This window comes from Sitophilus oryzae, unplaced genomic scaffold, assembly GCF_002938485.1.
Source record: "Sitophilus oryzae breed Bouriz unplaced genomic scaffold, Soryzae_2.0 scaffold_801_pilon_pilon, whole genome shotgun sequence".
Classification (NCBI taxonomy): domain Eukaryota; kingdom Metazoa; phylum Arthropoda; class Insecta; order Coleoptera; family Curculionidae; genus Sitophilus; species Sitophilus oryzae.
In genome coordinates this window covers 686,623-701,792 of record NW_022147419.1, presented here as the reverse complement: position 1 = coordinate 701,792, position 15,170 = coordinate 686,623, and the positions used below count along the sequence as shown (strand labels likewise).

General features: G+C 29.6%; 2 protein-coding genes across 3 annotated transcripts in view; one reads left to right on the top strand and one right to left on the bottom strand.

The window, feature by feature from the left end:
• LOC115888587 (probable sodium/potassium/calcium exchanger CG1090) overlaps positions 1 to 5,257 on the top strand; it is a 53,153-nt gene extending 47,896 nt beyond the window's left edge. For both annotated transcript variants that reach the window (XM_030908352.1, XM_030908353.1), the window contains exons 9-13: positions 101 to 259; positions 812 to 997; positions 1,063 to 1,165; positions 3,535 to 3,665; positions 4,856 to 5,257. In XM_030908352.1, coding sequence (XP_030764212.1) covers positions 101 to 259; positions 812 to 997; positions 1,063 to 1,165; positions 3,535 to 3,665; positions 4,856 to 5,055 — 779 coding nt within the window. In that variant the 3' untranslated portion in view covers positions 5,056 to 5,257. The remainder of the gene's footprint in view (positions 1 to 100; positions 260 to 811; positions 998 to 1,062; positions 1,166 to 3,534; positions 3,666 to 4,855) is intronic.
• Positions 5,258 to 14,216: 8,959 nt separating this feature from the next.
• On the bottom strand, positions 14,217 to 14,926 carry LOC115888586 (probable small nuclear ribonucleoprotein G). Its single transcript, XM_030908351.1, has 3 exons — positions 14,814 to 14,926; positions 14,607 to 14,754; positions 14,217 to 14,545 (listed from the first exon to the last, which is right to left on the bottom strand). The coding sequence occupies exons 1-3, from the start codon at positions 14,843 to 14,845 to the stop codon at positions 14,495 to 14,497; spliced, it is 231 nt and encodes a 76-aa protein (XP_030764211.1). The 5' UTR covers positions 14,846 to 14,926; the 3' UTR covers positions 14,217 to 14,494.
• Positions 14,927 to 15,170: the final 244 nt, after the last annotated feature.

Here is a 15,170-nt window from a genome sequence, read left to right as displayed (position 1 = left end):
TCTAGCCCTAGAGCTAGTAGCCCCCTTCAGATTAGCCTCAGCATCAAAAAGGTTTATCAACATACTTAAAATGCTTTACTTTTATTTGTACTCTATGTAGCATTCCAACAGCAACAGCTCAGTGGACCAGTACTTAATCAAGTTTCCAACGATCCTGTTCTACCGCAACCTCTACCCTCAGGACCTGTTCAACACGATTACTACAGACCTAAAGAGTTCGATCCCACCACCAAAATAAATCCTCTAGTAAAACCTGCAGGTAAGGTAAACCTGCTATTACACCTAACAAATATTACGGTTATGTACCATCGTGAAATGAGAAGGCCTAACCACTTAGCGTGACGTCATTGAAGTGGGCAGTTACGGAACTCTTTTTAGGTACACTCAATATAAACTTTGATACTACCGATGTTTTCATGAATCAGTTAATCAAGAAATTTAAAAAGTTATATATCGGTATCATATCCGGAAAGAATAATGGATAGAGCGAACCATACGACCGAAAAAAAAACGGCTTCAAGGACAGCTGGGGAACGACAATCGATGATAGTTTTGGCGAGGTCAAGCCCTAGACGTCGTAAATTCGAAAAAAAATAGTTTTTTGAAAATAGATTCGTATGTCTGGAAACGTTCTATCCTTTTATTATTCCTCGGTCGCCTTTGACGCCGTTTTTTCCGATCATACGGTATTAATATAACTTACCTGTTTTATTGAGGCTTGTAACTAAAAAAAAAGGATGATTTAAGTTTTAAAAGTTGAACTAAACTACCAGATTTCCTGCTATAATGTGTCATTGTCATTGTGCTGTAGATGAAGCTGGACAATGGGCTAGAATCAAATGGACCGTTCTCTACCCTATCCATTTCTTCTGTATCTACACCATGCCAGATTGTAGAAGCGAAAAGTACAGAAATTGGTACCCGTTCACGTTTTTTGTTTCCATGGTGTGGATATCTTTCTATTCCTATTTTATGGTGTGGATGATAACAATTATAGGTTCGGCATTGAAGAAATAATAAATAATTTATTTTTTCTAAATGACATTTTTTTGGTGTTCACAGGATACACTTTAGGTATACCGGATACAGTAATGGGTTTGACGTTCGTAGCTGCGGGTGTGTCAGTTCCTGATGCCCTGTCTAGTATAGCAGTTATAAAAGAAGGGTTAGATTAGTTTTTTCTTATATTTTATCATTTCAAACTATTACCGTTGATTGAAAAAATTGGAAAGATATGCAACCTGCTGGGCAAACCCGCGACAAGGCTGATTTGATTTCCCCTTACGTCACAAGTGCTGTACGGTGGAGCCACCAATTCTTCTGCGGCCAACGCATAAAACACTTATTTTCTCTAATTCGGCTCGCGAAGGCATATCGAAGACGGTGTGGAACTGAAAATGACAGTGTTGCCATATTAAGGTGTCTAATATCTGTAATACGTTTGACAAAAATATCTTTGGATGAAAAATTCTCGTTTATTTTGTATTGAAAATTTCACACCTCTACTTTTCAACCAATAACATGCTTTAATGTTGACTAGTTACCATGGCAACTGAAAAAATTTCCGGAAATTTTTTCGAGGCGCCACGAAACTTTAGTGGAAATTTTTTGACAGTTGAAAAGGTAAACATAAGATCTACAATCATAATGTGAATGAACTACAATGTCTATATATTGAAATATTACCCATTTGAGTTTTAGCATTTGATGTAACTAATTAATAATATAATAATATTTGTTAATATTATTAACAAATTGAAATTATTTTAAAATGTCATGTTGGATTAATATTTTTTTTTTCAAATTTAGGTGTGAAATTTTCTTACCGAATACCACGCAAGCTTAAATTATTCCTGGAAATTTTCTTTCGGGCACGAATATTTTAGGAAAATTATCAAAATAATTTAGATAATTTTCAAAATATTCGTGCCCTCAAAAAAATTTCCGAAAATAATTTAAGCTCTTGTGATATTATAAGTGAAAATTTATTCGTGTTAAACCAGTGTTAAACATAGAATAAGCAACAAAAATAAAAATTCTTTTATAGGTACTGAGAATATGACGTATGACCGAAAAAAAGATGTTTTTATACACAATTGGCTTGGAAATGACGATTATTCACATTTACCATAATATTTTACATATGAGATAACAGCGATCTTCATTTCCAAGCCAACTCTGACGCCGTCCTTTGTTTAATCATATAATATTATATTAAATTGTTTAATGATAGAAAATCCGTATTATTAACGTACTGTACCCAAAATCCGTAAATCTACGGATTTAATAGTAGTTCTGGAAACACTGTCTCCGGCAACCACTCACTCTGTCGACTGAAAGCAGAACTACGGTACAGTATTCTTTATCCGCTGCGCTGTAAACGACTTGCGCAGAGCTAAACTAAATCTCGCATAGGCTGAGGTTAACGCCAGCTACATCTTGGCAGTGTTGCCAGAACTAAGGATTAATCCGTAGATTGACGGATTTCGGATGTATTCTACGGACGTACGGATTTTTTTCCAATAATACGGATTTTCTGTTATTGAACAATTTAACATAATATTATACGATTAAAAAAGAACAGCGTTACAGTTGTCTTGGAAATAAAGATAGCTGTTATTTCATATGGTAAATGTTCATTTTCAAGCCCACTAAACGACTTTTATCATACAAAATATGCAGTAGGTACCCATACCCATAAAAGAATATTTGCAAATTAGAAATTTTATCTATTACCATCGATTAATTGACAATACTAATCATACAAAGACATAATAACGGATATTTTTGCCCATCGGATCATATTTTTATAATAATAAAAAATTATAGGTTTTGCAATACTTGTTTGTCTCATCTATTCTTGTACATGTAATATTACGTAGCTAATATGTAGATATTGAAGAGTAGTAATATTTTGTTATTTTTAAAATGTTTATATTTGATATTTATTTTATGTTTAACACGAATTACTTAATGATCAACAAAATACAGGGTCAGTCTTAATAAGTACAAATATTTTCAGGGGTGGTAGATCTCAATAACATATTTTCTCTTTACCGTTTTCCAAATAAGTAAAAAATAACCGAGTTATTCAAGTTTGAAAAAATAACAATTTGAAAAAAAATATATTTTTAAAAAATTTTGAGAGCTTTCTTTATTAATTTCTGTATTTGCACCCCCCTTAAGTGTACGATTTTTATCACATTTTTTGCGAAAAACCTCATAGACCTGTTCATGGGGTCGAAATATACCAGCCCTGAAGATATTTGTACTTATTTAAAACTCACCCTGTATAAATACGGATTTTTTTTATTCATCTACGGATATTTCGACCAACTGCATCTTGGACAGTTTTGTGCCACGAAATCGCCCATAAGGTTGCGCATCTTTTTATTTCTTTAATCAACGCTATTACACAGGGTTTTTCAATTTTATAGAACAAAATACAATTTACGAGGGATTTTTAAAATTATTTAAAACTCATTAGTTAATTGTATTTACTAAAAAATTATCAAATCATCTAATTTTCTTTAGATATGGTGATATGGCTGTGTCAAATGCTATTGGTTCCAACGTTTTTGATATACTAGTCTGCCTAGGTCTTCCTTGGTTCATTAAAACAGCTTTAGTTACACCGGGAGCACATGTAAAAGTCATCAGTAAAGGTTAGTGTTAAGTGTTTTTATAGCTTTATACTGTATTCTTTTAATAAAGTAAATTATTTATTTACTCATATACCGGGTGCTTTTCAATAGTAGCTCACCTCTATAACTTTTTTATATTTTCAGATTAAAAAAAAACGAGAATTGGTGTATTTTTATAGGACATAAATCAGGATTGATTGACGTATTCATTTAGTTTCGGTCACTTCCTGCTTCACCGAAAATGTTTACAACTTTTGATTTTTAAGAGGTACCCTCGTTATTTTTTACTTTATTTGATAGAAAATGACATTCTGAATAGAAATACATATCATATGTCAAGTTTTGACCCTTCCAATAAAAAAAAAGTATAAAAAGTTTATAAAGTATTTTAAATTTTAATCTAGAGTGTAATTACTGTGTTAATCTATAAAAAGCATTTTTTACGAATAATTTGGTACCACATACTTGGTAGTTCTAGTCAAATTGTCGATATATTTATTGTAACATTCTAGATTGAAATTGAAAATACAATTTTTTTAGGAGAAAATGTCAAAAGTAGACATGTGATATGTCATTCTATTCAGAATATCTTTTTCTGTCAAATAAAGTAAAAATACCGGGAGTACCACTTAAAAATCAAAAGTTGTAATCATTTTCGGCAATACAAAAAGTGACCGAAACTAGTTGAACAGGATAATCAATCCATTAAGAAAGATACAGGGTGTCCCAGAAATAAGTACAGATATTTTAAGGGGTGGTAGATCTCGTTAAAAGAAACATATTTTCTCTTTGCCGTTTTTCAAATAAGTCCAACATAACCGAGTTATTTTACTTTGAAAATTTCGGAAAAAAAATAATTTTTTTTCCTTAAATTTTGAGAACCACTGGATCTTTTCTGGGTTTCTTTTCTTGTAAATTTAATCTACTACCTATGTTGCCATACTATCAAGAAATAATGTTTTTTAACTAAGAACTAGAAAAATTTCCAAATTTTTTTTCAAAAAATTCCAAATTTTCAAAACTTTTTTTTCGCGAAAAAAACCTCATAGGCGTGTTTCTGAGGTCGAAATATACTACCAGTTAAAACATCTGTACTTATTTCTGGGACACCTTGTATAGATAAGAAATTTCGTTTTACCGAAAAAAATAAAAAATATATTGGGGTGTGCCACTTTTGAAAAACAATCGGTATAACTCAATATTTCTTTCAGGACTGATGTATTCTACGTTCTCTCTACTATCCACCGTGGCGTTTTTGGTAGTCGCCATCCATTACAACGGTTGGAAACTGGATAGGCGTTTTGGTATAGTACTGATGGTTTGGTACTTGGTTTTTATTACGTTTGCAAGTCTGTACGAATTGAACGTGTTTGGTAACCTAAATCCTCCCGAATGCGTTACAGATTACTAAAACACTAACATTTGTATTATTGTTAATACAATTGATAACTGAAATTATTACGAAAGATTATATGTATGCGAGTGGCAGTATGTCAATTTTTAAAATCCAAATTATGGGTTTGATAAGAAATTTTATTTAATTACTTGATTTTAAACAGAAACACATTCTTGAGAATTAAACCTGAAAATAGTTTTAAACATCAACAGCGAAAAAAAAACAGCTTTATTTTAATTTTAAAATTAGCATTCTTTAAACGATCACATTACTTTTAATATATAGGGTGATACACAGACTAAATACACTATTATAGTATTAATTAAAAAAGTTTTAAATATTTTCTTAGAGACTGCACAGAACAGCTTTAATTATTTAAGTGAAAAATATGTTTTGTAACACTCTATATATTCAAATGTGTGTTTACTCGAGCATTTAAAAGAACTTAAGAAATTATTTCTTTTTTGATACAAAATTAATATTAGTGTTACATGTATAAATTATTTATAATAACATATACATAAAAGTCTAGCATAAAAGTGACGACAGTATTTTTGAAGTTTTCTTAGGCTTAAAACCTCGTCTAGACGTTTTACATGTCATGTAAGACGGATTTAAAAACTAGATACACTAGTAAAACAAAAAGTAACAGGTCACTTGAGACAGACAGCAGACAACGGATATAGTTATACCGTATGATCGAGAAAAAACGGCGTCGGCGTTGGCTATGAAATGAAGATCGCTGTCATTTATGTAAATTTATATGGGAAATGTCATCGATCGTCATTTCCCAGCCAACTGGAGGCCGTTTTTTTTCGATCATACGATAGTATATTAATTTTATAGGAGGTATAGTTATATTAGGGTGCCCGGTGGCGTAGAGGTAGAGGCTCTCGTCTACCAATCTCAAGGTGTGTGTTCGAATCCTACACCCGGCATTTCATCAGCCGACTATTATATTAAAATAAAAATAGTTTGGGTACCTAGGTCGACTCAGCCTTAAATGAGTACTTGTGATTCACAATCCTGGCGTAATAATAGGCGGTTGAAGCGTAGTGGTAGCCACATTACCTTCCTTGTACGAGCCCTAACAACTATATGTTGGGACAAGGTCATATTTTGTAATTATTGCCCTGGTTTTTCAAAATGACTGAAAAATATTCGTTTAATTTTTTAAATATAAACATAACCATATATCCTAAACAGCTTGACAATATTTTTATAAATTTGTAAATCAATCTATATCTACAGTAGCGGATTTTGTTCATAAAAGGACAAATTTGCTGACAACTAAATATCGGGACAAGTATTTTTAAATAATTAATATCATCATAGGCGGCTTTGCTATAAACGTCACAAATGTCGCAAACTGTTTCCTTCAGCATTGACAGCTTGTAAGTGACTCGATACTTTGAGTAGTGAGATTTACTGTAAGTAATTTTAATTTTTTTAATTTTGTTAATTATTTAATTCAAAGTAATGGTCCGTGGAAAAGCTACAAATCAAAAACTACGCGAAATCATCATTCGTCAATACAGTACGGGAAAAACAATTCGAAAAATTTCTGATGATTTAAGTATTCCAAAAACCACGGTCTTTAATATAATAAAAAAAAATACGGCGAATCTGCCAATATAGACGTTAGAGGTAAAAGTTCGGGAAGGCCAAAAGTTGTATCTTAGAGAGATTTACGAAATTTAGTAAAAATTTGCAAGTCTGCGAGAAGAAGTACTCTTCGCAAAGTAACAGTTAAATGGAATACTGTAACTGGTTTAAATATATCAAGAGAATGTTGCTGAAAAGATATCCATAAATGCGGTCTGGAGTTTTACAAGGTAAACTTTATTTTGTGTGGATAATCAATTACCTGAAGATTATTGATACAAATTCTTATTTAGGCCAAAGAAAAACCGCTACTGACAGAAATTCAAAAGAAAAATCGCTACAATTGGGCAAAATCTAAATTATCGTGGACACAAAATGATTGGAATAAGGTCATATTTAGCGATGAGTCTAAATTTGATGTTTGCGTTGGAGATCATCGAAAACGAATAATACGAAATAAAGCAGAAGCTTTTCATAAAGATTGCTTAAAGAGGGTTGTTAAATTTCCTAAGTGGATTATGGTTTGGGGTTGCATGTCAGCAAGAGGTTTGGGCAAATTAAATTTTATAGATAGCACTGTTAACGCCCAAAAATATCAAGTTTTACTTACTTGAGACCTCACTTTTGTGTAGTGCTCAAGGATTGTTTCCAAACGAAGACTATATTTTGCAACAAGATGGAGCATCGTGCCGTTCAGCAAAATCAACTAAAAATTGGTTCGGTAATAATAATATAAATGTTCTATCCAATTCTGCAAGTAGTCCGGACCTCAATGTTATAGAAACTGTGTGGCATAAAATGAAGCAATATTTAAGAAACCACCCTCAACGAACAATTTTTGATTTGCGGACAAAACTGCAGGAAATTTGGGATAATTTTTCTCCTCAAATGTGCCAATCTTTGGTAACTACAATGCCATTAAGAGTTCAGGTAGTTGTTAAGGCGAAAGGTGATGTAACTCCATATTAAACAAATTTCTTGTTGTGCTGTCCCAATATATAGTTGTCAGCAAATTCGGCTTGATTTTGGCAAAATAAGCTATTATCAAAAGTGATTTGTTTGCAAAGTTATAAAAATATAGTAAAATTGTCTAGATCATATTGTAATGTTTGAATTTAGAATAATAAACAAAATAAATTGAGTCGTTTTAACAAATTACTATTTTTATTGCAAAAAAGACCTTGTCCCAACATATAGTTGTTAGGGCTCGTATACCGAACGGCTCAAGCATGGCAAGCTGTACCTTGCTACTCCCAAGGCGTTAAACGCTATATACGGGAGCTATTATTATTATAGTTATATTAATGTAATAGGAGGGTGACGTAAAACAGGTACGAACATGTAAAATAGGTTAATAAGCAAAAATAAACAGGTCTAAATAAGAAACAACCGCTTTAAAAAAGAAAACAACCACTAAAGGCTTAAAATACAGATCTGTTTTTTTTCTTATTTAGACCGGTTTATTCTTGTTTATATTATCTATATCGGTTATCTGTGAGTCTCAAGTTACCTAATGACTACTCACAGTGGTTTATTTTGCTTATACTCAATAGGTAAGACTGGCAGAGATAATTTTTTATGTGCAGACGGGGGTTCATAAGTCATCCTAGAAAATTTTGAAAACCGTTCACTATTAAAGTCTATTTAACAAAAGAATACATCACAATGACAGCTGTCTGCCATTTTGAATAACAGGATGTTGTCTGTCAAAATCTTTTCTGACTCGTTGGACAGGCTATACCACAGTAATCTGCTGAAACGACATTAATTATTAGATGCTGATGAGAGATGATAAATCATAAATGATCTTTTATAATAAATAGTTTTGACAAATACGCTTTTATATAAGATTTTATTTGACAATAAGTGAAAAACAGACTAAATTCCTAAGTAATACATTTACGTTTATGCGTTTAGTTTTAGGATATAATTTTGCCAAAAAAAAATAACAAAAAAATGAACTGTGTGTATTATAAACTCAAGATAATCCACACATTTAACAGGTATGCCACATACAGAACCAAAATACGCCAATTACGTCATCCGGCATATTACGTCATCTGGCAGACATATTTTATCTGACAGCACTTAACACGTCTACACTATGCGTGAAATAGGTCCAAGTAGGTCAAGGTTGAAAAGTAAAGCAGGTTCTCCCGTGTTATTACTCTTTTCTCAATTATTGTTGTTTGCATACATTACATGTTGTTTGCAGATATACCGTGTAATCCACGTGACGTAACATCACGCGTTAGAGCATGCCGGTTTAATGTGTATAGTGTATAAACTAACTAGAGAAGAAAAATAAGTGTATTGATGTAATTTTAAAAACGAAAACTATGATTGTCCTTTAATCTTCATCGATGTTACAAATACTTAGAATTATGTATATGTAGTACCCGTCCTAAATTATAGAAATAATCGTCAATTTTTCGTTCAATTATTAAACATTATAGTAGTCCTTAGAGTATATATGCTCAAATTAAAAAAATGTTAATGTTCTGAGTATATAAATATAATATAGTATCAAAATACAGGGTTTCCCAGAAATAAGTGCAAGTATTTTAACTGGGAGTATAGTTCAACCCCAGAAACACGCCTATGAGGATTTTTTCGTGAAAAAAAAATTGAAAATACGGATTTTTTTGAAAAAGTAGTAGTAGATTAAATTTACAAGAAAGAAAATCCAGAAAAGATCCAGTGGTTCTCAAAATTTTAGCCAAAAATTTTTTTTTGGAGATTTTCAAAGTAAAATAACTCCGTTATTTTGGACTTATTTGAAAAACGATAAAGAGAAAATATGTTTCTTTTATCGAGATCTACCACCCCTTAAATACGTACTTATTTCTGGGACACCCTGTATAATGTATTTATGCTTTTAAAACTACTATTGTTTATCTCTGTAACTGCCAATTAATTAATTGTTCTATGTATAGGGCTCAAATGAAATAGTTTTATTAGAAGTATAACATATACAGGGTGTTTCAAAAAACAAGTGCTATCTCAACATCTTTTCATATCAACAGTAGGTCTGCTTTGTCTCGTAGCTACAGGGTGTTAAAGTATTAATAATCTTTCGATTTACTATACTTTTCTTCCAAGTACTTTTAGTGATTCCAATGAAATTTATAAGTGCTACATATATATTTTAATGCTAAAAAGTGTTGATAGATTCAGGGATGTGCATATGGGTTATCACTAGTATTTTTTTCAAAAAAAACATGTGCGCCACTGAAATTTTTTAATTTGATATCAAAATTGTGTAGGCCGTTTAATACCAATTAAAAGTTCCCTCTTGATATTTTGTCGAATTCGGCGTTCTTGATGAGATAAAACCTAATTTTAATATTAATTTAATTTAATTCAATTTCAATTAATAAAATTAATAAGTTAGATATTTTACGTAATTTATTCTTAAATATAATTTTCGGTAAATGCGGCTAGTGCTGCTGACGTCACACGTAATTCCTTCCACTCTACGTAGCGTAGGTAGCCGAAGAGGAGATTAGAAATTTAATATGCTAAGGAAGTTCGCAAATTTTTCATGGCTCATATTGAAATATTGAAAAATTTTTAGTTCATCCTCAATTAAATATGGAAATAATGTGGATTTTTGCAAATATTGTGAACCTATAACTTTCGATTCTTTCTCGTGATTTCTTTTTCTTCTATTAGCAAGGAGCTCATAATTAATTATTTCTTGTTTGTTGTCATTTATTGTCGAGAAATAAGAAAAAAAACGCTTATCACCGCAGACAGGACTCCGGAAGCGACTAAAGAGAAACTCTATTGGCAAATACGGATATAGTAGGGGCAAAAAGAAACAAAATAGCGAATAATGCGGCGCGTGCGGCTCTGGTCAGTGTGCGCGTACCTTTAGTCCAACCTACAGCAATTTCAAATAAGAAAATAATGGTATTTAAAATAATTACAAAAAAAACTAATTTTAAAAAGTTTTAATTCCTGTAACTCTAAAACTATGCATTTCCATAGCCATATTTATAGGAACTTTTTTTCATACTTTTTTTATGATGATATTGTTATTTTTTAAAATATTAGACTTGGATCAAAGCAAATTAATAGAATTGCGTTTATCTCATCAAGGAGGCCGAAATCGACAAAATATCAAGAGACAACTTTTAATCGACATGAAACTGCTTACACTATTTCGCTAACAAGAGAAAAAAAGTCACTGGCGTACATGCTTTAAAAAAAATATATTCTAGTGATAACCCATATGCACGTCCCTGGTGAATATGTCGACACTTTTTTAGCCTTAAAATATGTCGCATTTATAGTAACTTTTACCCTCAACATTTCATTCAAAACGCTAAAAGTACTTGGAAGAAAATTATAATAAATCGAAAAAATATTAAGAATGTAACACCCTGTAGCTACGAAACAAAGCAGAATCGAACCTATGTTGATATGAAAAATAAATCTTATTTTTACGTGAGGAATTTCTACACGAGAGATGGCACATGTTATTGAAACACGCTGTATAATTTTTTTTCAATTCAGCTAAAATATTTTTAATATTTGAATAGTTCTGGTTATTAAAGTTTTAACCATAACTTATAACTTATTAAATTATTATTATTGGCTGAATAATCCAAGCAGACATTAATACTATTTAGATTATTCAGTAGAGCAGAGTCACACTACTATATGTATGTATAGAAAGATATACACTCACACTGTCAATCTGCACACTTCATAATACCTGTGATTTTATCTTCCTTAAATGTTCTCATATTTCTCCAAGCCAATTACTATATTATACATATAAAAATAAATAAATAATTTCTTCTTTTATGATTAATGATATAAATAATGACTACATTCCTATATTAGTATTATTATTGCACACAGTATCCTTAACGTCTGTTTCCATATATGTTTTTAAACATGCAGTACTATTAGTAATATACAGGGTGACCCAGTATTCCTATAAAGCTACATATTATCAGGTATCATATCGGAAATTTTTGAAAAACATAAAAATCTCTTATAGGGCAAATGCTTGATAATATAGAACAAAACTAGAGATTTTCCCTTTATTTGAAATAAAACAACCTCTATATGTAGCTACTAATGGTCCTTCATGTAGATCTTTTAATTTTGTATAATCATATATAAGTGATCAAACGGTTAAAATACTCAATTTAACTACGACAACTTATTAGGTGCAGTGTCAATTTTATTAATTTAATTAATATTTATACAAAAGCAAAGTAATTATAAGTACACAAAAAATTTTAGACCCTTATACACACCAACAGAAAAGACTTACCCCTTTATGTAACATCGAAGTATTAGAAAAAAAATGTAGTTAAGACTTTTAATTAATTAGTGTGATAAAATGTTAGATTTAAGCTGATACACTTAAGATACCGTACCATACGATCGAAAAAAAAACGGCGTCAGAGATGGCTTGGAAATGAAAATTATATGGAATGTCATTGATTCATTTCCAAGCCAACTGGACGCCGTTTTTTCGATCATACGGTACTTAATTCTGATATTGATTGAATCAAAAAATATATGTCACAAAAGAATAATTACTTTTTAGCTATGGTTTTCATAAAAAATACTTAAAATAATAATACCTACATACATTTACAGGATGGCTCACTTTTACTAACAGTTCACGCTGTAATAGTCTCTAGAATATTAAAAAAAAATTATGTAGGTGTTGAATATTTAAATAACAAATTACTTTGGCATAGAACAACTAGAGATAAGACTCCTGTTACTGTCGATTCATCTTTACCAAATTGAGACATCCTGTACAGTGATTTTCAAAAATATTGTTATGAAGACTAGAATATATTTATTCTATATTATATTATTAATAATATAATAAATTATTTTAAATTTTATAAAATAATAATATAAAGAAACATTAGTCATAATAAGCTGTATAAAAATAAATTTGTATGCAAGTACATACCATGTATAAATATTAAAAAAAAATCTAAATAAAAGTTTAAAATGATTTTTTTTTTGTATTTTTAAAAGGACATCACCTATATTATTTTAAGTATTTTTAGACAGGATTTTTTAGTCTAAATAATTGTAGTAATTAAGTAATTTTCCTTTTTAGAATCACATAGAAAAAAATGCTTTTTCGTTTAGTTATGACTGAATTAACTAATTATTTACTTTTGAAATATAAATTGTATAATTAAATAACTTTTATAGAGTGTGTTTTGACTTAAAATTACAATAAGCGTCCTAAAGATTCATGATTTAATATTTTGAATGTCTAATTATTTTTAACTAAAATTAGTAATGTTGCTTTAAAATTTATACAATTTACAAAAATGTATAAGAAATTACACTTATTATACTTTACCTGGAATTAATTATATTTAGTTTTGTAGTTTCTGTACTATAACTTATTTTTTATTCTATTGTATATCTTATACTATTCCTATTCATTTGGTAAACATATTTAAAATTTTTCTTCTCTGCTTTTGAAGACGAGAAATGCTGACTTTTTAGTCCCTTTCATATTATAAGGGATAGAGATAGTTCCTTGTGTTTAAATTGTATAAAAAAGTTTGGTTTTAGAATTGATATCACATTTACTTTAAGCATATCATGTTTTTTATCTTATTGCCATTTGATTTGTTACATCATATCCATTCATAGTAAAATATATAAATATATAATATTTATCATAATAAAGTCCTTTCATTTCTAGAATATTAAAGCAGAACTTATAGAGGTGAAAGGACACAAATTAATGGAACAAACGACAATAACAAAGCCTTAAATATATAAGTAAATTAAAAATAGAAATTAAGATTTTGATAAATTATTTCTTTATTTTTCTTTACCAACTTTTTTTTATTTGTATATATTTTGCTTATAATGTTTACATATTTATTTATTATGTTCAATCATTCAGAATGCTTTCCATGTCCTAAATTGCCAAATTTAATATATTTGTTAATGTTATAGTTTGAAAAAAACTCAAATCGATTCCTTTTTAATATTAAACAATTAGATTTATTTAGTTAGTATGAACAGTACAATTTTTAAAATGTACTAATCTTATGAAATTATTAATCTTAAGAGATCCATAGATTTTTGGCTAATATAAATAATTAATATGTTGTTATATATTAATATTTCAACATATTAAAGAAGTACTGTTATGTTATAGTCCCTTAGAGTAAATATACATATAGGTACTATATACATCTCCACATTCCTCTAGTGATTGTTCGCTGTACACCTTTTAATTTCTTTTAGTATTACCAAAGTATTTTAGACAGTATTAAACCAATTATAGTGTATGCTTGTTCGTAACATGGACACAAATTGAATCAAAGGCTTAAAAATCTTACGGTAGATGTAGAATGGGTATTAATGTAGAATCTTTTTGTTAATTATTTTTAATTTAATTTAAAGACAAGAATATGTGTCCATATAAAATGTTAAATGTTATAAAAATAAGAAAATGTATTCGTTGTTGATTCTTGTTTAAGTGTGGACAATTTTAATAACTGTAGCACAATGTAAAATTAATTTGCACATGAAGGTAATAAAGAAAAATTAAATTTAAAAGATGTTTTATTTAGACAATCCTTCACCACTGGATTTTTAATACGTCTGATATATTTATAAGCTATTAATTAAGAGTTTTACACAGACAAAAAGTAATACCTTAGAATTATCACCGAAAACGTTCATGTTGATTCAAAAAAATATGTGTAATTAAATCAAAAAAATATATTCATTGTTTATCAATTATAATAAAGTTAAACACAAAAAAATACCTAAATATTTGTCTTAAATTAAATGTGTGAATTGAACCATCATACTTAAATTTACTTGGCTATATTCGATCTAATGCTTCCAACATAACTATACTATTTCCTCGAATAACCTGCAAAATACAATCCATTGAATCCCCCTGAATTAAATATATTGATCCAAGATCTACTTACCACCATTCCAACATTATTCTTCGTACCATCTTTACATTCCTCGATGCTTTCGTCTACAACTAGATTCATAAAAGGATCGAATCCTCGTAAAATTCCGGTAACTTGTCTACCACCATTCAGTTTTAAAGATAACTTCTTGTCCATAAATCTAGAAAAAAAATACAGATACAGTACTTAATTAATGAAACATAATGCCTATTTACATACTTTTTTAATTCTGGAGGATGGGCTTTCGACATTGTTGATCTAAAAGTTTAAACTTTAACAAATGAATAATGGAAAATGACGCTGAAAAGAATAAGGTTAGTTTGTCATTCTTCTTCCTTGCAATGAAAGATGGCTTTTGCTTCGAAATTCTAGGAATTATATATGAACTTGAAAGCAAAAATTTGATGTAATAATTTTTAAATAAATTTGAGTTTTTGAAACTATTTTGTACCTTTTAATATATTTAAAAGAAGCCATTATAGCTTATGAATTTGTTTTAAATTGCGAAAAAGTTTTTATAAAACTAAAATTATCATATATAATTATTATAAAGTATCAATTTAAGGGCCACCTTTT